Source organism: Corvus hawaiiensis, chromosome 4 (assembly GCF_020740725.1).
Source record: "Corvus hawaiiensis isolate bCorHaw1 chromosome 4, bCorHaw1.pri.cur, whole genome shotgun sequence".
In the NCBI taxonomy this organism is placed as follows: domain Eukaryota; kingdom Metazoa; phylum Chordata; class Aves; order Passeriformes; family Corvidae; genus Corvus; species Corvus hawaiiensis.
In genome coordinates this window covers 25,938,189-25,965,888 of record NC_063216.1, presented here as the reverse complement: position 1 = coordinate 25,965,888, position 27,700 = coordinate 25,938,189, and the positions used below count along the sequence as shown (strand labels likewise).

Sequence of the window (27,700 nt, the reverse complement as noted above, 5' to 3'; positions counted from 1 at the left end):
TGTTTGCAGCATTTTTGTAATTACCCGGTCTCTGATTATCCTACTGATTTATTGCCCCTAACACTCTCTCTTACATGTCCTTCACAAAAAGTATTAACCACCTTTCCTGTTACTCCCCTTCAGTGCCATTCCTGCTTGCTAGCTGTCCAGTGGGATCTATCTACTCATGCATAATTCTCTGGTGAAATGTGCTCTGCAGCAATGAAGTATACCCGTTCTGACCTTCGGAGAGTTAGTCTGAGTCAAAGGTGAATTCTTACTAACCTCAGATTACCATTTAAGAGGCTTTATAACATCTACCCTCCTAACAAGGTCTACCATGTTGTTCAGAGCCCCAGCAGACAGCTCTGCTTTCTCTCCTCTTCATGCTCACTCAGCTCCCAGTGCAGTCACTCCCGAAGTTTCAAAGCCAAAAAGCTTTACATATTGTCTCTTCTCCATCTCAATGCCTGGAACAAGCCGTGGTCGCCTTTACTATTCAGTCAAGTGTTACTGAGAACACAGTAGAGAGACAATATGCTATGCAAACCATCAGGCCTTTGGGGGTTTGAGGCAGGGAGAAATGCTACTTCTCCTGTGGGAGCGGTGCAGAAAAACAAACCAGCTGTCTGGATTGAAAGCATGAGCAAGTAACAGTAGTTTCAATTATCCAGAACAGAACTTTATAAATATTTGCAGATTAGACTCTACCTATTTTTGCATGAAGAGTGGCAACCCATGAGAGAGCTCTCCCTAGATCAGAGGGATGTCATCTGAGGGAACTGTGCAGATCAAGGGTTCAAGAGATATTTTGAAATTATCTTCTTAATTAGAACCAGCACAGTTTACTCTGCTGTGTGTAGATGGGCACAAGACTGAAATTAGAGAGGGAGATTGGAGGGAAACTCAGCCAGTGAGTTCTCATCATAAGACACAGGATGGCAGGGATTCCAGCGGGAAGAGATCCCACCCCTGCCTGCCTCAAGCATCCAGTGGAGACGCCACAACTGTCAGACTGCAGTTAGCATCGGGGAAAAAAGGACCCATTCATTTATACTTGTCCCAAGAGAAGAGATTGGCTTGAAAATGAGTGCTCTTGCATTCAAGAATGATTTCCTTGGGTGGGGGTGGGCCTAGGTTTCCTTTTGGAGGCACTGGATGCTGAAAGAAACTTATAGATAATAATATTTACCAAATTAAAATGCATTATGTCATGATAGCTGTAGAGACAGAAACCCATCCCAGGTCATCTGATAAAAATAGCTACATGGGGAATGGAATCCACCACCACCTCGGTGAAGCCACAGGAATCTCTTTCCATTGTAAATATGCTCCATACAATGATGCCAGCTCTTGCAAGAGCAATAGTAAAACATAAATCACACTAACTCAGCACCCACCAAACAATGCAAAATGGCTACAGATTGAGGCTTGGCTTTGCGTGCAGAAGACTGTGTCTAAACTTGGAGCATTTGCTAGGGCAGCCAGAGGAGAGACTCCAGGCTCTGCTCACATCATGGGGTGGAAGACAAACCTGGGACACAGACTTCACAGAAAACTCACACTCCTGTGTATTTTATTGCTATCCTGCTTATGGGGAGATTGTTAGCGCCCAGTGTGTCAGCAGAGGCACAGGTAAAGAGTACTTAGATTGAATTTGGGCAGGAGCTACACACCCATGGCACCTGTGTGAAAGAGGCTACATGCCTATCAGTGTCAGATGAGAAATAGCTCAAAACCGAAACTCTGACTACATTTGGCTGTCATCAATTATTTAGAAACCATCTAAATCTGATTTAGATCCTGAGGTCAGGCATTCAAATTTGAAAGCCTTGGCTTATTCCCATCTCCCATGGCTTCATTTCTGTCAGGATTTTCCATATATAATAACAACAGCAGTAAGAGAAGAGTGACTTCTTTTAGCAGTGCACATTCTCCCAGCCCACCAATTCCAAGGGACACGCACATGTAGCCTGAGAACCAGCCCAGGATTTCTTTGGCATTTGTAACCTGTGAATTAAAGGAGAACTCATCAAGCAATGCTGTTTTTCAGGGGTTTCAAAATTGCATTATTCTTTATCTGGATCCACAAACACAGGTTTGATTAGGCCTGTAAGTACATGACAAAGTGCCTTGCAGTACAAATGCTACACATTCATAAAGATAACATTTCAATAATTTTTCTTCTATCTTCAGGCTTCATTACTTTGGGTGATATTTTATGGTATGGACCATAAAACCGTAATATATATTTCAGGTAGTACCTTAAAATTTGCACCAAGGTGATTTTGCCATTACCACTTGTGAGTTGATTTGGGGTTTTTGCATGTTGATGTAATACTTGTGGCATTAAACCGGAGGATAAAAGCAGTGCTTTCTGAAGTGGGACCATTTACAGCTTCTAGGTCTCGTCTGGAGCCCATAAAGAATGTTGTTAATAAAAGGTGTCTCCCGGCAAGCTGCTGTTTGCTCAAGAGCAGGCAGCTCCAAGAAACAAAGGAAGGGTTCTTAATTCTCCCTATGGTGACCTGGGCCACAGTGGGGCAGCCTGGGTTACTCTGAGTGATCGCAAGGTGTTTCTGCCCTGCAAGTGGCTGTGGTTGCACAGCCACCTCAGTGCTCCTCTTGCTGCCCAGGAGCAGAGCTGGATAATGTATTTATATTGAACTCTGCCAAAACCACACACCACCACAGCCTCTACAAGCATCTAAAATCCCAGCTTTTTCACCCTCAACACACATGTGACATGGAGAAAAAGCCTCTGATGAGCTCCAGCTTCTCAGACAGAAGTCTAGCAACGGGAGCCACAGCAGAGGAGGGGACCCCTCATCAGTAAGTGTTGTAATTAGTAGCATTTGAGGTCACAAATAAAATCAAGGCCTGACAGCGCTAATTGCAAAAAAATACACACATGCAAACATTTTACATGAGGCAAGGCAGTCCCTTAAGTCCCAGCCATGCTTTGCTGAGCACACCAGAGGGATGCTGAAGTCCCCGGGGCAGCTGCCCTGCAGGAGGGAGAAAAGCCGGGTGTGCTACCCCAGAACTCTTCCCTGGAGGGGCTGGCAGCAGAACTGGGACCAAATCCATCAAAATCCACAAGCACTTGGAAACCAAACCCTATGCAACACAAGTATTTCAGAAAATTGTAGCACTGTGTAGCACCTAAAATATCTGCAAGGATCATTTCCTCCCTTTCTTCACCCTCTTTAAAAAAGGCTTATATTATAACAGAACAATTATCTAGTTAGCCAAGACATAATGGATGCTAAATGTATCCATAAACCCTTATCTACCAATTCTTACCTGCTTTTTTTCTTCTTTCCTTCAGCTGGCTACTTCCCTTGTACCATCCCTTTAATTTTCCTTCTTCCCTCCCTAAGGCTTCTGCAAAAAATCCTTCCTTCCACCACCTTTTGCCAAGCTTTCTTGAAATCCTGTGTTTTTTGGGTGTGTAGCAGCCACCCTGAAGTCTGAATGCAACATTATTGATGTTTGTTGGTGTAAGCCATTCCTCAGAACAGGGATGTGTTTCCGCCACTATCAAGTAAAGATGACTTTGCTTAAAAATATTCCTAGCTTGGTCCAGGTAAAAGGCACTTCAGAAAAATGTATGGTCCAGATAATTAAAAGCCTTGTGATGACCACGTGGTCTCAAGCTCTAGAAAGCCAAACAGACCTGAAGAAAATTCTCCCTCTCTGTAATTGCTGCTTATAAACTGCTCTTATTATTAGCTAATGTGCTTATTGGTTACTCCCAGTCAGAATAATCATAGTTAATAAGATTATCTTCTTGTGTTTTGTGTAATTAGCAGGGGTAAGAAAAGCAGAGAAAAGTATAATTTACCTTGCATTAGGTGCACAAGCTTCCACTAACCACAGATTCTTGAATGCAATCCTGCACATTGGCTGCACTTCAGCATTTTGCAGCTTTTCTTTAAGAGTTTTGGATTTTGAAATTTGCACTAAGACCTCTTGCAAGCAAGCGAACCAACAGCATCGCAAAGATTACATTCTTTAGTTTAATATTGAATTAATTTTGCATTTGCGGTGCACACTGTTCAGAACCAGGAGCTTAGCTCCCTTGAAATCAACATTAAAATTATTTCTCTTTGTCTGCTTTAGATTTCCCTGTGCTTTCTGGATCAATGCAAATTTCCCCTCTACCCAGAAATTTACCCCACTTTTGAAACTCTAAACTTCTGGGGAAAAAAAATTGCAATAAGCATTCAAGTTGAAAGCTGAGGTAGCGAGTGAAGTGTGAGAATTTCAATTGCTTAGTCCTTTAAGAGCAGGAATTCTTGCCCAAACAACACTTTTCTATTGGAAATAAGGAGCACAAAGAAGAAAAAGGAGGTTCTCTTTGTAGCCTGCTTAATCTAATCTAATCCAATCTAAAGCAGAACAACACGGCTGCCAGCAAGAGCCTGTGCAGGAAGGCTTTGGGAATGGGGAGAGCTCTACCTGAGGCTGTTCAGCAGCTCTGTGATGGAGCAGAGACAACAACCTGGATCTCAGGCGTCCTGGCTCCATGATCTGGTCCGAAAGGTTCCCCGGGGACAGCAACAGCCCAGTAAACATCTCAAATAGGTAAAAACTTGACAGTACTTTAAAACTGGCTTTTGGAAACAATCTCTCGGCAAAGTGCATTTGAAAAAGAGACTGTATGTCTGTGCAGGCAAGCACACGCGGCAGCGTTCCTGAAAAGCAACTTTCAGAGTAACAGAGAGGTTTGGTTTCTGACTGGGAAGCACAGGGTAGCTATTACGCAGCCATTCTATACTTTCCCCGTATTTCCCCTTCCCCGGAGTACTTTGTTACCCGAATACTTGGGATGACGAGGAGCTGGTTTCGCTCCCTCCCAACGCCAGCGTCTCCCTCAGGGCCGCGCTCGCAGCGCCCCCTGCAGGCCGGGAGCGGGGCCAGCGTCGCTCGGCCACAATAAACTTGAACTGCTTCCAGCACGAATCCAACACAGCTCCGGGCCAGGTACTCTGGAAAAAGATAAATTAACTCTGCCCCAGCCAGCACCGGCACGAACACACACCAGGGACGTCAAGGGGTTTGTGTTTTAACTCCTTTTGCTCCCCTCCTTTCAAAAACCTCTGTAAGAAGGTAGCACCAGTACAAGATGGGTCATACAAAGTTCCTTTGCAAATACTCAGGTTCTGAACGCTTGAAGGCACTTAAAAGCTATTTTTTTCATCCCAGGTATCCCCTAAAGTTGTTCCTGCATGCTTCCAGAGTACATTTTTTGGTTTCCAAAGACCACAAGTTTGCAACTGTCCTCTCCCCTTCTCCTACCAGCCCAGGGAAGGGCCAGCTAAATCCCGTGGGAACAGAACTTTTTTAAGGAATATTTTAAGCTCCATTTCTGAAGGAGACATCTAATAAACAACAATATCCTGGCCCTTATTCCATACAGGATTTATAGCACATGTCCAACTCCTTGAAAAATCACAAGGGGTTAGTGGGGGTGTGGGGAGAAAAACCCTATGTTACAATGGTTTTAGTAATTTTTTAATGCGCAACCAAAGCCTTCACCTTTTCTTAGTTATTTTTGTGGCCACAGCACTTAGTAGGTTGGAGGGGAAAAATATGAGGCAGAGGGCTTCTATGAGGCTGTTGCTACTCTGAAGGCAACTTCTCCCCTCTCTCACACTAAACTAATCACAGACCATTTCTTCCACAACAGTCCTGACACCAGAACTCCTTCAAGCCAGCTCACAAGTGAAACAGCATCTCCACAGATTTTCCTTTGCAAATCCAAGGATCTGCCTCCACCAAGAAGAGGAATACGCCTTTCAGCACTTAAGAAGAGGGGAATTACCTTACCATAAAAATAAACTCCTTGGGAAATTTCTTCTTTCACCTACTGAACTTCCAGACTGCTTGGGGGGAAGGTAATATTTAAACAGATGTTCTTACCTTGATGAAGTTTCTCTGTGGGAGTTTCATAGCCTAATCATTCAGAAAATCTAGGTGGAATATTTAATTTAGATGGTATGGTTTTTTTAATATAAGGTTAGCCGAAAAATTCAGCATGATCTTGACAGAGTAAAACATGTCTTAAGGCAAGCTAGTCCTATTTTTTTTTTCCTGTTTTCAGACTACCTAAACAGAAAAAATAATTATTTATTCTCCTTATTATGTATGTCCCCAGGGAACCCCTCCATTTTACTTGGACTCATCTGTGGAAAATATTTAGCATCTGCTTCTCTATTCTCACCATTGAGTTTTTTCTTCAATTTCAAACATTCTCTGCCTCAAGACGGTAGACATGCCTCTATTTTCTTAGTAGTGCTTTTGATTTTGCCATTGTATACAAATCAGTATGCAGAGATATTTACATTAACAATAATAATCTAAAATCTAGTACCATGGCAATTCATTCTGCCCCAAGGGCCCTGCTGCATATGTTGTTAACCCAAAATTCTAATCTGAATTTTAAACCAACACACAAAACTGCCCCCTGTCTCGAAGTCACCAATACTAAGAACAAGATAATTAACTCCTCTCACTTTAGAACTAATTAATAATTAATACCAACTGTATGCAGTTTAACAAAGACAAGTGTTGGATTCTGCACCTGGGATGGGGCAGGCCTGGATGTACAGACAGACTGGGGAATGAGATGCTGGAAAGCAGTGCCATGGAGAGGGACCTGGGGGTCCTGGTCAGTGGCAAGCTGAACATGAGCCAGCAGTGCCCTGGCAGCCAGGAGGGCCAGGCGTGTCCTGGGGGACATCAGGCACAGGATCACCAGCCGGGCAAGGGAGGGGATTGTCCTGCTCTGCTCTGCACTGGGGCAGCCTCACCTCAGCGCTGGGGGCAGTTTTGGGTGCCACAACACAGGAGGGCTCTAAAGCTCTCAGAGTGTCCAAAGGATGGTGAAGGGTCTGGAGGGGAAGCTGTATGAGGAGCGGCTGAGGGCACTTGGTTTTTTCAGCCTGGATAAGAAGAAACTTGAGGGGAGACCTCAGTGCAGTCTGTAACTTCCTCATGAAGGGAAGAGGAGGGGCAGACACTGATCTCTTCTCTGTGGTGCCCAGTGACAGGACCCCAGGGCATGGCCTAAAGACGTGTCAGGGGAGGTTTAGGGTGGATATGAGTAAAAGGTTCTTCACCAGAGGGTGGTTGGGCACTGGAACAAGTGTCCCAGGGAAGTGCTCACAGCACCAAACCTGACAGCGTTCAAGAAGTGTTTGGACAACGCTCCCAGGTACATGGTACCTGAGATTCTTGGGGATGGTGCTGTGCAGGGCCAGAAGGTGGACTTGGTGATCTTTCTGGGTCCCTTCCAACTCAGGATATTCTAGGATTCTAATTTGGGTACCCATTCAAGTAGGGAACTAACCTAGTCATATGCAAATTCATACTGCTTCTTCAGAGATCTTAATGGTCTGAGAAAACATTTACATACAATTTCTATAAACATTTGAGACAGTATTTGACTGAGCATTCAGCAAGTCTGAAATCAACATCTTCAAAAAGCAGCAAATTAAATGCATTGCAGGAAAGACTTCCCAGCTGTCAAGCAAATTTTAATCATAGCAGGAAAAAAAAAAAACCAACTCAAACACCTAGATTGTGAAGAAACACTTAGTAAGTCCATCAGTGAAAAACACTTAATGGTCAGAATACATACATGCAGTTCCAAGAAAAAGGCCTGGATAATTTGAATATTGTTTTTCTTCAGTATCATGAAACTTGAAGTGAAAGGTAACATTGTTGGTGCCTTCCGGATTAAGTCTAAAAAGAGTATTTCTCTTCTTTCCTGAAACAGTTTTGTTTGGAAATCTATGCAGGAGCAATAGAGTACACAAAAGACAAAGATATGTATCTATATATACAATTTTCTTTTATTAACAAGGTATGTCATTACTGAACAAGGCAACTGGGAAATACAAGGACTGGACATAAACATGAAAATTTTACAACTCGACTAAAATTGGCATATGTTTTATATACAGATGTGATTAATTACGGTTACAGCTCTACTGTATTTGATTAAACACTGTCCTAAGCACCTACGTTATGAAAATATGAAGTTGATCATACAGAGCTCAAGTATGGAATCTAAAAATAACAATTTAAAAACTTCCAAACTTTCTATGTTCATCTGTTTTTCAGAACAGCACTATAGCTTTTCCTACTACCATATACATGAAAGATTATCAAAAATATATTGATGGGTCTATCACTAATCATGAATATTTATATTTACAATAAGTTAGCAAATTCTTCACCAAATACTTTATATACAAAACTCAATTTGCCCTTTGTGAAAGAGTCATTAAAAAGTTAAAAACCATAGAAATGCCAGTTAGAAATAATGCATTCCAAAAATTGGACTTGTTTACAACAACTGAGAACAATTGAAAATAATTTATGAAAAAGTATGTAATTTTAGAACATGAACTCTCACAACACTTTAGTTCCAATACAGAGTAGCAGGAATTTTGTCCCATGTGTTCTTTGAGTGGCAAACTTCTCTTCCAATCAAGCTGCAAGAAAAAAAGAAAAAAATATATTCTTAAGCAGTTCGATGTGAGTCTTTGAAGAAGACAGAAGTACTTCAAGGGACTAATATTGTTTCCCCCCTTCTCAGTGCAGGAAGCCCTGTCCCCATCTGTACTGGCCCAAATACTCAGAATTCTTATTTCGCACCTTAGAGGCTAAATGGGGAAGGAAAAAAAATAAGAGAAACCCAACAAAAGCCTCTGTACTCTGTACTTTAGTGCTATTCAGAAGTGCACAACCTTTTGCCAGCAGTGTTTTTGAGTATGATCTTGGCTGATGTTTGTATTGACTATAATGCTTTTGCAGCATGCTTTGAACACCCCTAACAAAATCAGTCTTCTCTGCCAAACTAGAAACCCCTCCAACCTGTCTCTCAATTGAAAAAGAGCTTAGACAGGAACCAGACGTTCGCTCTGCAGGTACTTCTTCTACACAGACACGAGCACCTAAGGAATTCTGCAATACAAAACATGGATGCTGAATGAATCTACACATACTAAGGATTAGACAGCTACTGAAACACAGACTCCCTTGGAATTATGTTCCACTCAGGCCCATCCGAGTAACAGAAAGCAGTTTGAGAACACAGAAGCAGCTTACAGCGCTTCTAGTATGTGAGAAAATAGCAGATGGATCACTCACTAAGGTCTCAGCTCACTTCCTCAATCGACAGCATTATGGAAACAATGCTGCAGTTCTGCACTGAATCAAATCACTATGACACAATTGTTCATAATGCACTGCAGTAACTTTGACAAAGTGCTGCCACTGCATAACAAGCAAAATCAGATCTTGCTGTCAAATCCAAATGAAGTAGACTGAATTTCCCTTTTTATCTCTAGAGATGATGAATGTATCTCCTACACTTGCTGTACGGAATCCCTGTTTTTCAGTTCCAACAAAATCTCTTTATGTGCTATTATCTCGCTTGTTGTGCTATTCTTACTTATTCTTCAAACTCCATAATGACCAGTGCTCCACTTGGTTTTTTTATAAACATCTCAATCACCTTTAATCTTTGCAGCCACACTCCCAGTCTTGAAATTCTGTCCCCTCTTATTTCAGACAGTCCTCCATTATTTGGCTTTCCTCCTTAGTAATTACTCCTTAATTTAGTCTTGATTCTTTTCAGGCCATCTTCCTTGTTCCTCTCAAATCAAGCTTACTGGGGGAAGAGGTGTTACAATTTTGACCTTCTCCTTCCTCTATGCTGTTCCCGACTTCATCCGAAAATCAAAATCGACTTATCTCTCTGTTGATGATTTTACACATACAAAATTTCTTCTCCAATTTTCCACTTCTCTACACATTTTCACACCTGTTTGTGTGGATCTATCTGCAGTGCCTCCTTCTCCAAATTCAAGTCTTTTTCACCACAGCCTGACAAACTTGGGCAGTCTGAGTAACCTGCTTCAATTACAGACCAATGACAAAAGCTCATGTCTTCAAATCTTATTTGTCCCTACATCTTCACAATCAATAACTACATCAGCATTTTGAAGGTTTTTGGCAGTTATCTCTCTAAAACATGTTCTGTTTAGTCCACTTACATGTCTAAACTAATCCAGGCCCTGAGCTTTTCCTCTTAAGTTGTCTTAAGTCTCCCGATTCAAGTCACCCTACATTCACACAAACAATGCTACTGGCACAACTTAAGGTGAGATGTGGGAGCAGAGAGTAACTGAAGCTACTTAAGCAGCTCTGCTGATGTATTAAAACCAGAGTTTATCCATCTCTCTTTCATTAACACCTGGATCTGTGTCTGATAATCTTCAGTCTGGCTCTATTTTTGCAACTACTTCCTATCTCATACTTCACAAACTCTTAGAGCCAGAATTTTGTACTGTCTGTACAGTCCCTGGAAAACAAGTATTTACAGAAATACCTTAGGATCCTTTGCATTGCAGTGACATGAATGTTATCACAGACACAAAATTTGCACAGAAATTTTATAGCTTTAAGGTGCCTCAGATCTTACCAGTTTAATTTGTGCTCTGTCGCTGGACTTTTGGTCCAACGCTCTGAGTTTCTTCTTCTGGATTTGGGCGTTTCCCTGTACTAATGCCAGTACCAAGGGCCGTTCTCCCTGATAATTTAAAATCAGTATTTACATTAAGACTCTACTGCACCCTTATATATTCAGGAAAAGTGTTTGGGGTTTGTTGTTGTTGTTGTTTAAATTACCTGCTTGCAATAAATGTGATTGCTGATTGTCTCCATGAGCATAGTGTAAGATACTACTTGCTTGACAGTAACCTGTTCAGATACAGTAGATATTTATTATACTACATAAAATTTAGAGCTGCAAGCAAGCGTAAAATTATGTTCTTTACAACAACAAAAAGGAGCCAATTGATTTATTTTCCATCAAGAAAAATCCTGCCAGAAACTATCCTGAATGCAGAAGAGTTCATATGCAAAAGAAAAATAAGCCTCATGGTAGTCTACAGCAGTTAAACATATATGCACTTATATATGCAGAGTGAACAACGTTAAGTGCCTACATATTTATGCATTATCTTTGCAACAAGCAGAATGTTTATATAGCCAAACACTTCAATTATAAGTTGTTATAAATTTTAACATTACTTCTGCCAAGTCTCCTCATCCTTTTTATTATATTCTTATAGCAATGCTAATGAATCCCTAGCACAACTTAGCTGTGGAAAAACAAATAAAGCAAGTAACTTAAAAGAAAGATGCAAACTTTCTTCTGATTCATGTAAACTATCTCCTGGCAACCTTGAAACTGAGTATTCTGCATGAATAGTGCAATCAGCAGAAGCAGTTGCAAGGTTTCTTGTTCTGAACAGTTGCGGTGTTCCGGTTATGTTCTGGGTGCTTAAACAAAACACAGATTACAGCCCTTCATGATCAGTAAACACACCACCTGTGTTAAGACTGCAAAGAAACAAACAGTTGGGTTAAATTTGATGGCAACTTGGATCTATCACAAACCACAGCTTAAGGTTCTGTATAGTTAAAGTAACAAAAATTTGCTTCCACAACAAGAGACTATCCACACAAGACTATGGAAATTAATTGTATATGAAAAGAGTGGTAGTGAAATCAGGGAAAAGATAACATACAAATTTTGCTATCCAACACACAAGGTGAACTTCTGGTTTTCAGTTTCATTTAAAGTAGCCTAGGATAATGTTTATTAATTTTTGTTTAGTCACACTTGTGATCCCTCCCACTCAAAACATACAAATATTGCTCTAGATGAGCATTTTAGAGATAAAAATGACAAGACAAACAAGTTCACTCTAAGAAATAATTTCTATGTTTTGAGAACAGAAACAAGGTCAGCTCATGTTGTAGACAGCAGCTGTCACCCAAAATCTATCCATGCTATTTTGATGTTTTGTCTGGTTTTCCATAATTGCAAGGATTTGGAGATCCTCTACAGACAGGGACTGCCATAATACCTTGCTGCTGAATTCCACTTGCTCCTGTATGAGAGTCTCCCAGGGCACATGACTGAACAACAGTATGACCATCACCAGTTCCCAGCTGAGCTCCTGGAGAGGCAGGGAGAAGAGTTAAACATAACAGAAGGTACAATTCTAGTTTTGGAATTTAAAGTGTGGGGGGTTTACCCCCTCTTCAAGAGATAAGCTTTTTATTGTGGCTTTTAATTTTTTTTTTTTCAAACCACCTCATTACACGTCCAAAGCTCTAATGATTTTTGTTTTTCCAAATTCACTGAACCTCCGACAAAAGGAATACATTTCTGATGTGAAAAGTGTAAGTACATGTATATATTAATACATTTTAATGAGAAAAGAGTGCAAATAATGTTAATTTTTTAAAAATAAAACCTTCTTGTCTTATAAATGTCCTAAGAAATAAAGAAATGTAAGAAATAAAAGCTCAAGCACCCAGCTTTAAGGAGTTTGCATTTTAATCCTTAAGAGAACTGTACTGGCTAAGAACAATCAGGTCCATCTTCCTCCACAATCTGCTTCTAACCTTGACTAAAGCCTATGAAGAACATAAAACCAATAGATTTCCAGTTCTGCTGAATCCTTTTACACTGAAGAGTCTAAGGTATATATAGTGTGTATATAGTATTTAAGTATTTAAGACCCGCCATGGGTTAATACAATCATAATACTGTTCTTATTTTTTCTTAGTAGCAATAAATTCCAGTTAGCAATCTAATGCCAGCACTAGAAAACTTCACAAGTTAACAATTCTCACTTGAAAGTTCACAAGTCACTCTTTATTATAAATATCAGGATGCTTATACACTTCTAGAAGAAAATCATATTCAAATACTTTTGAAGTCAAACTGTTCAATACAAGTTAGTAACTAATTTTTGGAGGGAGGAAAAAACACAGGTTAAAAATATTTGCATATTAGAGATTAATAATTTCAATATGTCTTTATACAAATACTATCAAACAGTGAATAAATTTGAAAATATTTGTGACTTGCACTAAAAATTGTCTTATAAAAGCAGTTCTTTCTTATAATATGAAATGGCAAGGGCACTATGAAAGAAGTTCATGTAGTTCAGTTCCAATAATTCTATGCATTGTTAAGAATTTGACTGACCTCCTGTACTACCACAACCAGAAATGCTTTCTCCTGGTGAATAGCCCATTAGGCCACCATTTCCATTTCCATTTGGATTAGAAGGCACTGTTGCAAGAAGACCTAAAAAACAAAATAAAATATATAAAGAAAGATAGCAAGAAAAAAAAAAATTAAGTGCAGCATTCTGTTTCCCTTGTGATAGCCAATTCTCCACCCGCAGCTTGAGTAGTTTACTTTTACAACAGAACATCTCTCTGTCTTGCCTACTTCTGTTTCTTGCCAAACTATTTTAGTTCACATTTACTTAATATTCTGCGTAACTTTTCCAAAATTCCTTAAGTTACACGTATCCAATATGTTGGGTTTAAGTGCAACATATCCTGAACATACTGACTGCTCACACCTTCCTGAGCAGTACAATGCACCTGGTTTACCTCTCGGAGCACAGGGGAAGAATGCTACCAGGGGCTGGGCTGGTGCCTACTTCTGCAACAGCATTTGCATATGCAAATACACTATCATTAAAGTTATGAACCACATTAAATTTCTAATCACTGGTACTCAAACCTATCTGTACAACAATATCAGAATGCACAAAAGGCCCAGTTTAACAAAAACACTTCCAAAAACCCATAGAAAAGAAAATCCAGGCAATATTTGGAGAGGCATTCCCCTCAAACTCTCTCCTTTCTCAGTACATATATTATTTTCATTTACTTGGATACAAACCCTGGTCACTACCCTGAGCTTACACCTGACTCCCACTGCTATGGGACTAAACTATTAATTGCTAGAAGATGAGAAAAGTTTAAAAAAAATAAATAAAGCAAATAATCGATGATCATACCCAGTCCTCTGTATCGTGAAAGCTGCTGGTAGATCTGTTTCATTCTCTCAATATTCAGACGGCTTGCCTCTGCATGGTTTACCATTGGTTTGGGATAATTAACTCCTATAATACATTTTGCAGCCTTCTGGATGCTCTCTGGGGCATTCCAAGGATCATAGATGTATTTTGCAGGGAAACCTCTAAGTACTGGCAAATAACGTCTTTAAAAAAACAACAAAAAGGTAAAAAGGTCACGTTACATATCAAGCTGCTCAATAGTTTAAGCAACACCCATGAATCAATCACTGCAATTTCTGGATTGTGAGTTACCTGATATAATCCCCATTTGGGTCAGTTCTTCTGCCAAAACCCACTGGGCAGTAGCAGTGAAAAAACTGCTGAAAGAAGGAACTACAGGATAGCCACATCCAGCTTCCAGCATTCACACTCCAATCTGCATCAAGTAAGAGCTCTTCAAAGACCTTAAGAAATTAGGGCAACAAGTTAGTCTGGACATGGCACACTGTCAAGGCACCTACTTTTTCAGGATTAGATCCTGAGTTTCTGATTTAAGCTCTTTCTTACCTGGCAGCATTCACAGAATGTTCAGTAGCAATTGAAATGCCTTAACACCAAACTCAAGAACAAAACAAAAAATTCAAAACCAGGCTTTTATCCTGTAAACAAACTTGTAAACATCTCAGGAAGCTAAGCATTCTTACATAAACACATCCTTGAAAAACAAATCCCCAAAGGATGGCTGGAGCCTGATGGCTTCCAAGTGGCAATTGCTGTTTTCAGAAGAATTGCTTCATCACATCACAGTTGAGTAAGCTTTGCAAACTTCCAGAAAACAGGGAACATACAAAGTGCATTTTGAACTCAAATTGTTGGTCTGAATACCTCAACTTGCACAGCACTTTTCACTATGTGAGGAATCCCAAGAGTAGAACTCAAGAGTTTCAGGGTAGCACAAACATGCAGAAGTTGTGTTCTTGAAGGCTAATAGTTAATCTAGCAAGTCACAGTTTTGAGAACACACTCAAATTCCTGGAGGTATTTTGAACCACCAAGAACACTGAAGGATGGTGTGACAGATAAAGTCTGGAGTGAAGACAAAAAACTCCCAAAAACTTTAATTCCAATTTGCTACCCCTACTATATATATTAAAAAAAAAAAAAAAAAAGAGAGAAAGTTGAAGATTTATGAGGGTTTCACTTTAAATCCGGAGCTCAGTAGTTGTGAAACATTCAAGCTTCCAGCACTGATTGTTTTTTCATCTTCGATACAGACAATACTAACTTGTATAAAAAGAAGTTTATCTGTTCAGTCAGATCACTAGCAGCGCAGGCTGACAAAAAACAGAGCAAAGGCCTCATTCTGTGAAGGACAGTGCTCAAGGACCTTTTATAAAAAGAGTGCACCTACAAGTAGTTTTAAGAACAGATACTTATTTAATACATATTTTTGCACGTTCTGATTTTCCTTTCAAACTTGCATAATTTCCAAATGTTCCAAAGCAACTACCATCTTTCTTCATGCTAAGGCACAAAAACCCCAACATCTTAGTATTGCCATGCAGCTTCAACTAATATTATTCCTATACAGGGTCTAAATAAGGTAATACCATCAAACAATAATCTCCTGATCTCTCTCGCCATATATTCAACAAGGCATTCATTCCACAGTATACACTGAATAAGTGTTACAAAAGTATCTTTGTTTAAATATCTGCAGCTACTTGGGAAAAAAGTTTGTTTTGAAAAAATAGGGTTTATCTTAAAACACTTTCAAAAAACAGATGGTGACTCATAATGCAACAAGATCTTTAGACATTAAGTGTGTTAGCATACAATTGTCCCACTAGATGCTGCCATGTAGTAAGACTTTGGAAATAACACCACGTGGAAGGCCAGATTAACTTTTGCTAGCTATGGACACGTGACTTGAACATCTTGCACAAATCTGGGGCCTTCTGTATTATTGCAAAAGTAAGAACAAGCTGCCATTTTTCTGTAATATACAGAGTAATATATCTAAGTTACCTATGTGGATCTTCAATGTTTGTATTTATGAACTGCAAAAGTAACCAATTTTTTTAAACGGAAAGGTGTTTGCTTACAACTGATTTTTAAGAAATGAAATTTCCTATGATTGTATACATATAGAAATATGGGGTCACAATCCTGATGGCAAGTAAATTTTTTCAGATTTCAAAAATAAAATTGTCTGATTCTCAATTTTTCATAGATTATTATTGCTCAGTAAAAGTTATGCTACCTTTCTAAAAATGCAAAACTGTTCAAAGGTTTAATTTAGTGAGATTAAATTATTCCATTGTTTTCTTCAAAAACCTGACATCTTAAATTTGAGCTTCAGCATCTCATACTTGCACAAAATTAACTGCACTGAGCCTTCAGCCAAATCATATTGCCTGTGCTCACACTTCTAACACTGGGCAAAGTGACACAAATTGCTGAAAGAACATTCTCAGTTTTTAGTTTTCTCTCTTTAATTCCCATAGTACTTCCCCTTTGCAGGGAAGCAGATGCAAGATATGAACAGAAATTGTTGACACAGAATGAGTGGGAAAAAAAAAATCTCAATTACAATAGTTATGCATGTTTATTTGCCCAGATTTAGAAAGAAATCTCAAATTTAAAAGAATTTCAGACCTCTTCCAACTGCAAGAAACACTCTAACATTCCAATAAAAGAGAACATTCAAGAGGCAAAATTTCAGCATACCTGGTTTTTCAGAATCGATTTAGTTTTGCCCACAATTCAAGGTTTAAAATTCAACTTACAACACACAGTAACAATTCTAGAATGACTTTAATAGGCACTCCAAGACTTAAATTCAAGAATAATAAACAATACCTTCATTCCTTCTTCCCAGCTAATCCAGAGGTCACCTCGAGTCAAAAAGCATGCTACAGCATGCCGGGCTAAATGGTGAATCCAACCCTCCTGACGAAGTTGCGTCATAATTGCATCAATCCAAGGAAAACCTGTCCTGCCTTCTGCCCATTTGGCCAAAGCCTCAGGATTCTTATCCCATGGAATTTGAACACAGATAGGATTCCCCTCCATTTTATCAAACCGTGGATTGTTAGTCGCCGCTGTGTAGAAAAATTCACGCCATAACAGCTGGCCATAGAGGGAGAGGGGAGGGGAGCTGTTCTTTTTTACCTGAAGATCATCATTAAAGAAAAACATTTCATTAGGAGAAGTAGGGGAAAACTGTGGCATCTAACAACATGTAGCTGGCTACACAGAAATCCTACCTTTTTGTACAGATCCGTTAACTTGAAATAAAAGAGCCGACAGGACAAACAGCCAAAGCGGAGGTAGGGACTAAGCCCTGTAGGGCTTGCCAGAAGGGAATTTGCATTCATTCGTGGTCTTTCAAAGTTTGCTACCCAAGCCTTAAAAAAAACAAAACAAAACCCACACAGCAAAATCAGACTAGAGGCTACATAGCAACTTATAAAGGGAGAAATCACGCACTGTTTGTAACTGAATGCAAACAGCGGACAGATGGTCAGGTCACCTACGATACCCAGGCGTTCCTTTTGCATCAGCAGAACCTCTAGAAGGTAGTTCAGCTCAATACAGAAGGCATGGACTGTCTTCCAGAACTATCTGTGATTTTCTTTTAAATACATTGGAAATACAACTAGCAACACATTAGCTGTCAGAGGAACTCCCCTTCAAAGTTATAAAATGCATGCTTCGAATAAAATTACTTCAAAAATAAATTTAATTTTTTTTAATACAGAAGAGTAAACCAGACTGTCTCTAAAATTCATAGCAAAGATAATCTGCTATCATCATTAAAAAACAAACTGTTGATTTATATCATTAATGCCTTGAGTTCAAGTTTGCGGGGTTTGGTTTTTTTTTAACACAACTTGCCCAAATCCCTTTAGGTTTCATGGCAAAGAGTAACTATGTTTCCCAGATATGTCAGACTTGCAGTGATCTGAAACACACCTTTCGTTCTAAATGTCTTTCCAGTCGCGTGAGAGCTTCTGTTTCTCCCCCTGGCCACACTGCAGAAGGCAGACCATCTGTGTCAAAACCTGAAAGACAAATTGAAACAAGGAAATTCCTTGTTTGTTTATACTGTAGGGCAACAAAATTATAGCATATTGATACTTGACTACATTCTACTGCATCCTGAGAAAACCCCTAAGTTAGGATACATGAAAAAGTGTGTTTTAAAACAGTATGTGACCAAGACTTCTCAAAGCACATCCAATACCTTTAACATGCAGCAAAACTCAAGTTTTTCCTTTTACATTTACATACATTACAAATTTTACATGCTGAAAGGTCTTACTTCAGTCCCATTTCTTCTGGTTTTGGTTTCTTTGGGTTTTTTTTCATAAAGTGACCTCTCTATCATTTCCCAAATCTGCAATATGCAGGCTATATCCTAAAACCACAACTTTTTTTTTTATTACTACTAAGAAGCAACAATTCCTATTGTAATTTACAGAATGTCTAAAAACTTTTTCCACCAAGGTAAAAGCGTGAGTGCCATCTTCAGAACATTCCTAGATATCAATGACCTCAACTTAAATAACAGGGATTGTTAATTTGATGATAAACATGTACTTGAGCCACAAAAGAAAGATAAAAAGAAGGTAATAAGATTTTTTCCATACCCTCCCACCTGCCCCAAGATTGTTCATCAGATGCATGAGAGAACATGTCTGTCTATAGTTTAACCACTGCATAGTGAGATCATCTCTTCTTAGAAAGGCTTTAAAAACCAAGGTCTGTTTTGCGAGAGTTCAAATGGACTTGACAGGGCAGTCACAGGTTAACCAAAATCTGTTCAGACCCTTTTGTTAGCAATTTGGAGGTCATAGCGCATTTGCTTCTATTTTGGGAGGTGTGTGGAGAAACAGGAAAGAGACTAGGAGAGTCACAGGACAATAGCTGACACTATTCCTTAAAATTACATTTACAGAAACATAAGACTTTTTTCCCCCCAGAACCTTCTGAAGTAATTGTCTTATTACTATCTTTTTTTGGTATATCAAGGAAAGAGGGTTTTTTTTAAAACTAGTTTGTTAAATGACAGATTAATGACCTGAAGCACAAAGATACAAAGTGTATTTAATACAAAATGAAGCATCAAAGACTATTAATTAAATAGCCTAATGATTATTTGGCACCCTGGCAATGCTGTATTACAAGAAGCCAAACAGTACTTAGTATATTTTGACCTGACCCCTCATTTACCAGAAAACAACCAGAATTTACAGAGTTGATTATCTTTTTTTGTTCCTTTTGTATGCCATGATTGCATCAGGTTAACAATTAACCACTAGCAGGACCTCGTTCATTGTTTTAAGTATTGTGCTTTTAGTGGGAGATTATATCTTAGTTGTTTCAAAATGTGAAAGCCATCTCAGAACATACCCAGCTCCTCAAGTGATGGCACACCGTACTTCTCATCGTGGTCATCAGAAACTGGAGTAGTACATTTTTTCATTACTTCTGGAGTTATAGTCTCCACAGGCATCTCCAGGGGTTCCATTCTACTAATTAGGGTCTGAAATCGCTTGTAAGTAAGAGGAGGCTGTCCTCCATTTAATTCTATTATTCTATATTAAAGAAAAAAAAGAAAAGAAGCATGTCAGACAATAGTATTTAACAGTTTTTCTTATAAAATATACTCAGCTATACATACACAGAAATATCTTCTTACTTTCCTCCAGCTTACATAGAATCCCAAATATACATGGTAATCCAGACAGTCAGAACTTTAAATATGCCATCCTTTTTTCCCCACTATGGAGACATATAAATTAACTGTTTATAAGCAAGTCAATTTTCTTTATTCCTGGGTTACAGGAATTCCCTCATAAACAAGAATATAATGAACATGGACAGTTCAACGCAAAGAAAAGAACAGATCAGGAAAGCAGATAGAGATCCTAGCTACATACAGAAATATCCAAGTCACTTACAAGACTATGGTATTTGCATTCAAAAAACCCATCTTTCCCTTCTGGTACTGAGAACAGTAGTTGATATTAAAACTGTCTTAATACGGGGGGAAATTAACATGTAGCTTATACACAATGACTGCTGTAAAAACACAGTTTCGTATTCTGTATTGTATATATCTAAACTAGTCTTGGGAAAAAGGGAAAACTTCAAAGAAAAATTTACAAAGTGATAGATGAAACCAAATGCTTATTTAGTGGGGTGTTTGGGTGGGAGGGGAAAAAAAAGGAATTCCAATTTCAAATTTGGGATTAAAATTTTAATCCCAAATTTCAATTTGGGATTAAAAAAAAAGTCAGCTATTAGTTTCAAAAAGTAAGTACTTCCAAGTTTGCTGCCCTCCCATGTGTCTGCCTCTTATACATTGGCTTGTAACAGAGTACAATGGGCAGCTACCACAATAAATCACTCAAGAGAAGACAAGTCATACTTCTAACTAGTTTGTGCATTATGTTTCTGTAATAGGGAATTAACACTAATCCATTAAATAGATATGTGGAAAAATATAAACAAGACATTAAGTAAGGCAACACAGGGATAGCAAACAATCCCCAATTACTTATTGAATAGAAAATTGGTAGGAAACAGTTCTTAAAAAAACAAAGGACAAGAAGTAAAATAAAGACAAAACAATTTAACAAAACAACTAAACAAACGTTACTTGGGAGATGTCACAGGCATGTTTGAGTAACTTAATTATAAAGGACAACTAATTAAAATGAACATTATTTTCAAAAGAACTCCAAATTAAAACTGCATTTCAGATACAGTTATATATCAGTTTTTAGAGTTTCAAAGTTCTACTCAGTATGTAGTAAAATTTGGATGGATGGATGGATAAAAGCAAACATGAAACAAATTTGTAGTTTTCCTAACCATGAAGTGTTCAGTGTGGAAAGCAGCACACAATATATAAATTAATACTACATAAAATTTTAAGGAGCTTTTTTCCTCCTTTTTTAAAATCCAAGGTAAACAGTAACTTACTTGTCTAGGTCATACAATGTGTGGGAAATCCGAACAATGACCTCCACTCCAGCTTCACTAGCCAGCTTCTTGATAGCTGCATCTCTTTCCTTCCCAAATGGTTCAGAATCATATTCAATAGAAAGTTTTGCAATGTTCCATTCCTACAACACAAAACAAAAGTGTGGTCCTTTAGCAACTCAGCTGCATGATGGAGGGTGAGGGAAAGGAGAACTGGAAGGACAGGGGCAGAATGGAACACCAGCTATTACCTGTGAATAGTTATCAAAGATACAGAAAGATCCAAAATACATTAGGCACCCAGAATAACAAAAATGAAGTCCAACTTTTTGGCATCTAAGTAGCTATCAGGCATAAAAAAAGCCTCCATCTGTCCTATTACTGTGGGTGTTCACTGTAATGGAACAACTTCCATGCAAATTTTGAAAACTCATCTCTAGCTTTAGGATCCACATACCTTAAGAGACTCAACAGAAAAGGAAAGATGACAAAGACTGTCTTCTGAACATGGATCAGCAGCAGTACCTTGCTCTGCAGAAAAGCTTTTTACATATGCCTGTGAGCTTTAGCAGCAGAACTGAAGTTTCAGGGAAGAGGGGTGGAAATACTGCCACTCTCTCACACCAAACACTTTCTTTACGTTTTCCAAATCCCTACTCCTCACTCAGACAATCTTCAAATTCTTAATTTAAAAAAAAAGAAAAAAAGGCTGTCTTCTACAAAGAGAATACCTTATGCCTTGAAGTCTAATATTCTTTATGTCACAGATTCTGTTACCAAGGCCACAGTCACAGGTGAGGAAAAAGAAGCGAACAAAGGGATCAATAATGGCTAAGGCTTCTGCAACAGTAGGAAATTGGAAAGCTGAAGTATGCACAAGATGATCCTAGAAAGCCATCATGCCAATCAAACTCAAAGAAATACCTTTCTAATACCTCAGAATCTTAATGACTTGGTTTAATACACCATAGTATTTCAGAGAATTGGATTTACACCAGAGACAAGGGCACTCAGTGCTAATCACCTGAGGTGCTATTTCACTTCTGAACTCCAGCTCTCTCCCAGCCCTGAGGACAGATGATTCCAAGGAGTGCTTGCTCTTCAAAACAAGGCTGGGCTCCGGCCATCCTTAAGTCTGCCAAGACTAACCCAGCAGGCCTTGAATCCTCAAGCAACCTCCTACACCATCACATAACATTTACTTCCCATTTCATAATGTAAAACCACTGTCTGACAAGTTGCAGCAGATACTTTTCTAAACTCTTTTTTCCTCTGGCTTATAGCAAAGATGACCATAAAAAAAACACGACCAAGACCCAGAGCCATGTCCCTAAGGGAGTCAAGAAAACTCTGCTGTGTAATGTGAATATACCCAGATCACATCAACGTGAGCCAGGCAATTAGAAGAATCATGGACACAGATCATTTTGCACATACTCATACTGCAGAATGGTTTTAGCAACACTGATGCATTAAAAAAAGCAGTGATTGTTTCAATTTTATTTTCTTTATTGAGACAAGCCCAAAGAGCTAAAGACAGAAAGCAGACCAGGACAAATTGAAGAGGATGAGGCAAGAACAAACCAAAACTGAACTGAAATGAAAGACCCTAAAGGTGTTTGAGGCCTTTTGCAAGGATAAAGATAGATCAGTGTTCTGCCTTTTGAAGGAATTGTTCTTCAGTCTATGAAAAGGAAAGCCTTACCAAGAAACAGCTGTTGTACATTCATTCCCAGGAAATCCACAGATGCTGGTATCTGTGATAGGACTACTGACACCAGGCCATACAGAAGTTCCACTGTCTCCTACCATGACTTAGCTAAAGTTATTTTTCCAAACTTAACTGATCTTTTCCACATCTGTTCGTTCTTCAGGGTCAGGATCATTGCTCACCTTTGAAACATTTAATAGGGATGATCTGGAACGCTTTGTTCAGTGTTACAATCCCTTCACTGCACTGCAAGTGTCTGATGTACAGCTACTGCTCTGGCAGAAGTAATTGTGAGATATAATTTTAAGAGATAGATACACGTTCCAGGTAGACTTCAGCCAAAAGTGAAGAAGTCCTCAAGAGCTTCACTAACTTGTTTGAGCATAGAGGATGTCCTCAAAGCCCCTCAGTGAACCACTATATGATAAAGGCACTTTAATTTGAGGAACCACAAGACATAAACAGATGTGAATGTTCGTTTTTGATTGCTGTACGCTATCTATATTACAAGTTATTTTCATTTTCTTCTCACCACTAAAATTAATATTCTAAAAAAGTGGCAATCCAATGCTGCCAGGCATTGAAAGATCAGCCTAGCAGCAAGATCTGCAACAGGAGCTGTCAAAGTAGCCATTAAAGTATTTAAGAAGACTTGTTACAGGTTGCTCAAATCCAGAAGGTAATGCACACAACAGCAAGACTTTTGCTCCTATTTAAACGCAACCAAACTAAATTTGGCAGATAAATACAACAAGCTTGAATATCTGAGAGGTTGCAAGCAGCAGCTAATGCCACAGTACTCCTCCAGGAAATTCTTTACTGAGGGGAAATCAAGGAAAGTCCAGTAGAAGTATCATCCAGTTAGTGCTTCACAACAAAACCACAATAATGAAGATGGAAATATGAGTTTTGGTTGAGTTTTCAGGTTGGTGTTGAAGACCTGGGAATAAAAATCTTGAATGTATGACGTCTGGAAAAATGGGTATCTACTTTTGCCCCCACAGTCTTGCTTGTTTCAGTCACCTGAATTCAGTCATTCTGAAAAAACTCTTTAAATCAATTTGCCAAGTGTTCATTTTTACTACACTACTATAGTATTATTACCTTAAATACACTATTATCCATGGCCAACGTATTACTATCAGTAACAATCACTCACAGCTTTAATATTTTCAGTAAGACCCTTTCCCAAAAAAGCCTTAAATTTCTTTGACTAGAAATTGCTTTCTAGTTACACTATGCTTTTAACAATACTACTACTAGAAAAAAAGCTTATTAAATCACCTTTAATGGCCAAAAAGCAATCACAGCAGATGTTTGGCCTAAATAAAACATTGCTTTTACAGGTCAGGGTTTGAACATCGATTCACATGCACAAAATTTTATTTCAGTATTACAAAGGGAACCTGTAAAGGAAAATGTAGTAATATACAGTACCTACACTTAGCAAACCATTTGAAATCAATTCTGTTTCTGGAAGGAAAGAAACAAAAAACAGTAAAGTCCAAAAGCAACTCAGTTCAGCTGGTGATATGTACATTAGAGAGGAAAAATTCAAAACAAACAACGTTAATGAGAAACTGCAAGGATAGATCATTATTTGCATGAATAACTTGCACAGAATGGATCAGTACAAGAAAGATTCCTAGTTGAAATTAATTTGTTGGTCATACTTGTGGATAGAAACAACAAGTGCAAGGTGGCATTTACCTTAAAAAGCCTGGGGAAAACATCTGCTGGCTGTCCACGGATAACAAACAAACGTGAATTCAGTTTCCGTAGATTGGCATCAAGATCCTCAAGACATTGAAGCAGGAATCTGCAAGAATTGTAAAGAAACATTTATTTTCTGAGCCAAACCAGACAATTTTACAATAGAAAAAGCTAACTAAGAGGAATAATCAACAACAACTATCAGACCTTGAGTGCTTGGTGCATTTTTTGGTGATGCATGCATGTTCACATCCTAATTACACTTGGCTTACAGTGGTACAACCATGTAATATCTTCCACAATACATAATTCATAAAACCAAACCACACTGTCATTTCACAGTTTTCCCCTCAATGTTATTCAGGTCTGGAATGGACTAAAACATACTCTAGTCTTAACTAAAACTAGAAGTATCTTGCCATTCTAAAGACAGAAAAACCCTCAACAAACAAACACAGATAATCAGCTGTTGGCACACTGCTACTGAACTTAATCCAAGTCCTTCTTACAAAACTGAACTGTTACTAAAAACAGCATACTAGAGGAGTACACAGTCATGACTCTCCCTCTGGTCTTCATTTATAGAAACAGCCCTCTACGTAGCATATGCATCTTGACTGTACCCTCACCTGAATTATTTATTGAGCAAATTAGCACATCAGACAAAAAAAAGGGGGGGAATGGGGTGCTGCAAATCTGCAAGTGTTCAAAGGAAACAGGTAGTTGCACAAAGAATGTTGAAACAGGTTCACATGTGCAAAGATTTATTAGTAGATACAACAACTAAAATAACTCCAATGGTGAAAGTGGTTTGGGGAAGAAATAAAAACAAAAGGAAAGAGGAAAAAAAGAACTCTACTTTGCAGCCAGCTGGAAAGAGAAGTGCTGGGGTTTCCCAGATGAGTGCCCTTCCCCTGGACTCTCTCCAGTCTAACAAGTGGCTCCTCCATAATATTTTTCTCATGTGGTCAGCAGGTTGAGGCAGGTGATTCTGTCCCTTTACTCTGCCCTGGTGAGGCCACATCTGGAATGCTGAGTCCACTTCTAGGCTCCCCAGTCCAAGAAAGACCAGGAACTACTGGGGAGGGTCTGGTGGAGGGCTACAAAGATGATGAGGGGACTGGAGCATCCCTCTTATGAGCAAGGGCTAAGAGTTGGACCTGGGTAGTCTGGAGAAGAGATGACTGAGAGGGATCTTATTAATGCATACAAATATCTTAAATGCAGTGTCAATATGACAGGGCCACTCTTTTCAGTGGTGCTTAGCAAAAAGACTAGGGGCAATAGGCACAAACTGAAACAGGAAGCTGCATCTGAATATGAGGAACAACTTTTTTGAGGGTAACAGAAGACTCGAACAGGCTGCCCAGAGAGGCTGCATTCTCCTTCTCTGGAAATATTCAAAACCCATCTGGACACGATCCTGTGCAACCTGCTCCAGGTGAACCTGCTTTAGCAGGGACAGTTGGACTAGGTGATCTCCAGAGGTCACTTCCTACCCCAACCATTCTATGACTCTGTATTAACAATATATATTTCACCAGGAGCTGCTCAAGCCCTCTCAGCCATTCCTTCTTATAGTGCTGTTGGCACTCAGCAAAGCACATGGTGATCCAGGCAACTGCTGAGTCAATGCCTGGTGGTCATTAACTTCTGTGCTCACACATTATTGGATCCCCTGCCATAAACCACAAGCTACACCCAAAGTGGGGGGAGGGAAAAAGAGGCAATTCCCACATTGCAGTCCATTACTCCTGAGGAAAGCTGCTGTAATGACACTGTGCAGGTGCAAGGCCACAGCGATAACACCTCCGGAGCAACCGCCCCAGACCAAGGCCGGGGAAGCAGTGCCACGACAGCTGGAGACGGCGCCTGTGCCTGGTGAGAAGGTGCACAGCTACCATGGAAGGGCAGGAGCACCTCTGCAAGTGCCCACAGTGTTATGAAGACAAAGACACTGAGCAACCAGGTGTACTAAAATCAGGAGCTCATTGACACCTAGATTTTTAAGAAGAATCCTAAAAGCTAACCAGATACAATGAAAATGCTACACCTTCTAGGAGGGATACAGCATACATGATTGCTGTAAACCTGCTAACATCCATTTTCTAAGTATTTAGCAGTATGTAAGTGATGCCTACCTAACACACATTGCTTCCAACTTTACATGGGGAAAAAACTTACCAAAAACACTATCTAAAAGGCTGGGAGGAACCTCCCCTGGCTGCTATTAAATGCCTAAAATGTGTGGCTCACTCGACCTGAAAGAGTAAGAACAGGACTCTTGGCAGCCAGCATAAAAGAATACAATGGCTTCTTGGCTGGCAAACTATGTGAGATGTTTAATGACTAGAACAAACCAAAAATGCCTAATTTTCTCACTTTGCTCGGTTTTGTTTTGAAAAAACTCTAGGCTAGTCAGAAAAGAAAAAGAAACTTCTCTATACTCCTTTAGTTAGAAACCATGCAGGAGTCATTTTAAGAATCAGATCAGAGTTGTATATGCTTCTATCAGAGAGAACTTGAGCCCCATGTTCCCAGGACAAAGTCAATTCCATCTGGCCTCTGAAAATTACAGCTTCATTTTTTTAAACCTGGAATGACAGATGTTATTCATTAGTCTTACCCATGTGAATCTCACCTTCAAGGAGCATGTGCATTCACATACACTTCACAAATCACTAGGAAGACAAACTGCAATACCGTCCTGGATAACTTTGGAATAGTCCAGAGGGTTTTGGGGGTTTTTTTTTGTGGCTTGGTTTTATGGAGTTTTGTTGTTGTTACACAGGTTTGTTTGTTGTCTAAATTCATCTCATGGAGTATAGGGAAAGGTTATGAAGAGAAACTGGTGACATAAAATATTCATAACTATTCCTGTATTTCAGGAAACTTTTGATTTTTTTCCTATTGACATTTCAGTTCCCTCTATTTTCTCAGTCTCTTTTCTTCCTACCTGACTGACCACAATACATAACTTCTAGTCTGGACTTGGCACAAAATCCTATTCAAGAAGATAACATGCACCGACCCAGTCTCCAATTCACATCCAAGATCCCTAAACTTGCCCTTAATACTGTTTAATCTCTATTTGTTGGTCCCCCAAATCCCCTCTATTATCTCTCTTATCTCTCACCACACTCCAGCATTTCAATCTCCATAAAACTCTTTTAGGTACTTAACAAAAATAACAGCATAGACTCAAACTGTTAAATATATGTAGGAAGAGAGCAGGAGGGTGGCCAGGGGACACACACACCGCCCCCCCTTACCTCAACAAAAACCAGAAGAAATTAAAAACAGCCAAACCACAGCTTGTGTTGCAATACTTACGGAAAGCACAATGTTCAAAAATAATCGACCAAATCAAGCCCTAGTGACCCTA

At 39.2% G+C, this 27,700-nt stretch overlaps 1 protein-coding gene across 2 annotated transcripts in view; it reads right to left on the bottom strand.

Moving 5' to 3' along the window:
- Positions 1 to 7,817: 7,817 nt before the first annotated feature.
- Positions 7,818 to 27,700, bottom strand: part of CRY1 (cryptochrome circadian regulator 1) — a 39,577-nt gene continuing 19,694 nt past the window's right edge. Inside the window, exons 2-14 of one of the 2 annotated variants that reach the window (XM_048300261.1) lie at positions 24,313 to 24,421; positions 20,892 to 21,034; positions 19,314 to 19,498; positions 17,874 to 17,962; positions 17,165 to 17,305; positions 16,758 to 17,069; positions 14,208 to 14,359; positions 13,896 to 14,098; positions 13,067 to 13,168; positions 11,934 to 12,026; positions 10,687 to 10,758; positions 10,481 to 10,588; positions 7,818 to 8,486 (exon numbers count right to left, since the gene is read on the bottom strand). In XM_048300261.1, the coding sequence (XP_048156218.1) occupies positions 10,485 to 10,588; positions 10,687 to 10,758; positions 11,934 to 12,026; positions 13,067 to 13,168; positions 13,896 to 14,098; positions 14,208 to 14,359; positions 16,758 to 17,069; positions 17,165 to 17,305; positions 17,874 to 17,962; positions 19,314 to 19,498; positions 20,892 to 21,034; positions 24,313 to 24,421 (1,705 nt within the window). In that variant the 3' untranslated portion in view covers positions 7,818 to 8,486; positions 10,481 to 10,484. The remainder of the gene's footprint in view (positions 8,487 to 10,480; positions 10,589 to 10,686; positions 10,759 to 11,933; positions 12,027 to 13,066; positions 13,169 to 13,895; positions 14,099 to 14,207; positions 14,360 to 16,757; positions 17,070 to 17,164; positions 17,306 to 17,873; positions 17,963 to 19,313; positions 19,499 to 20,891; positions 21,035 to 24,312; positions 24,422 to 27,700) is intronic. The other variant, XM_048300262.1, reaches the window with a different exon arrangement.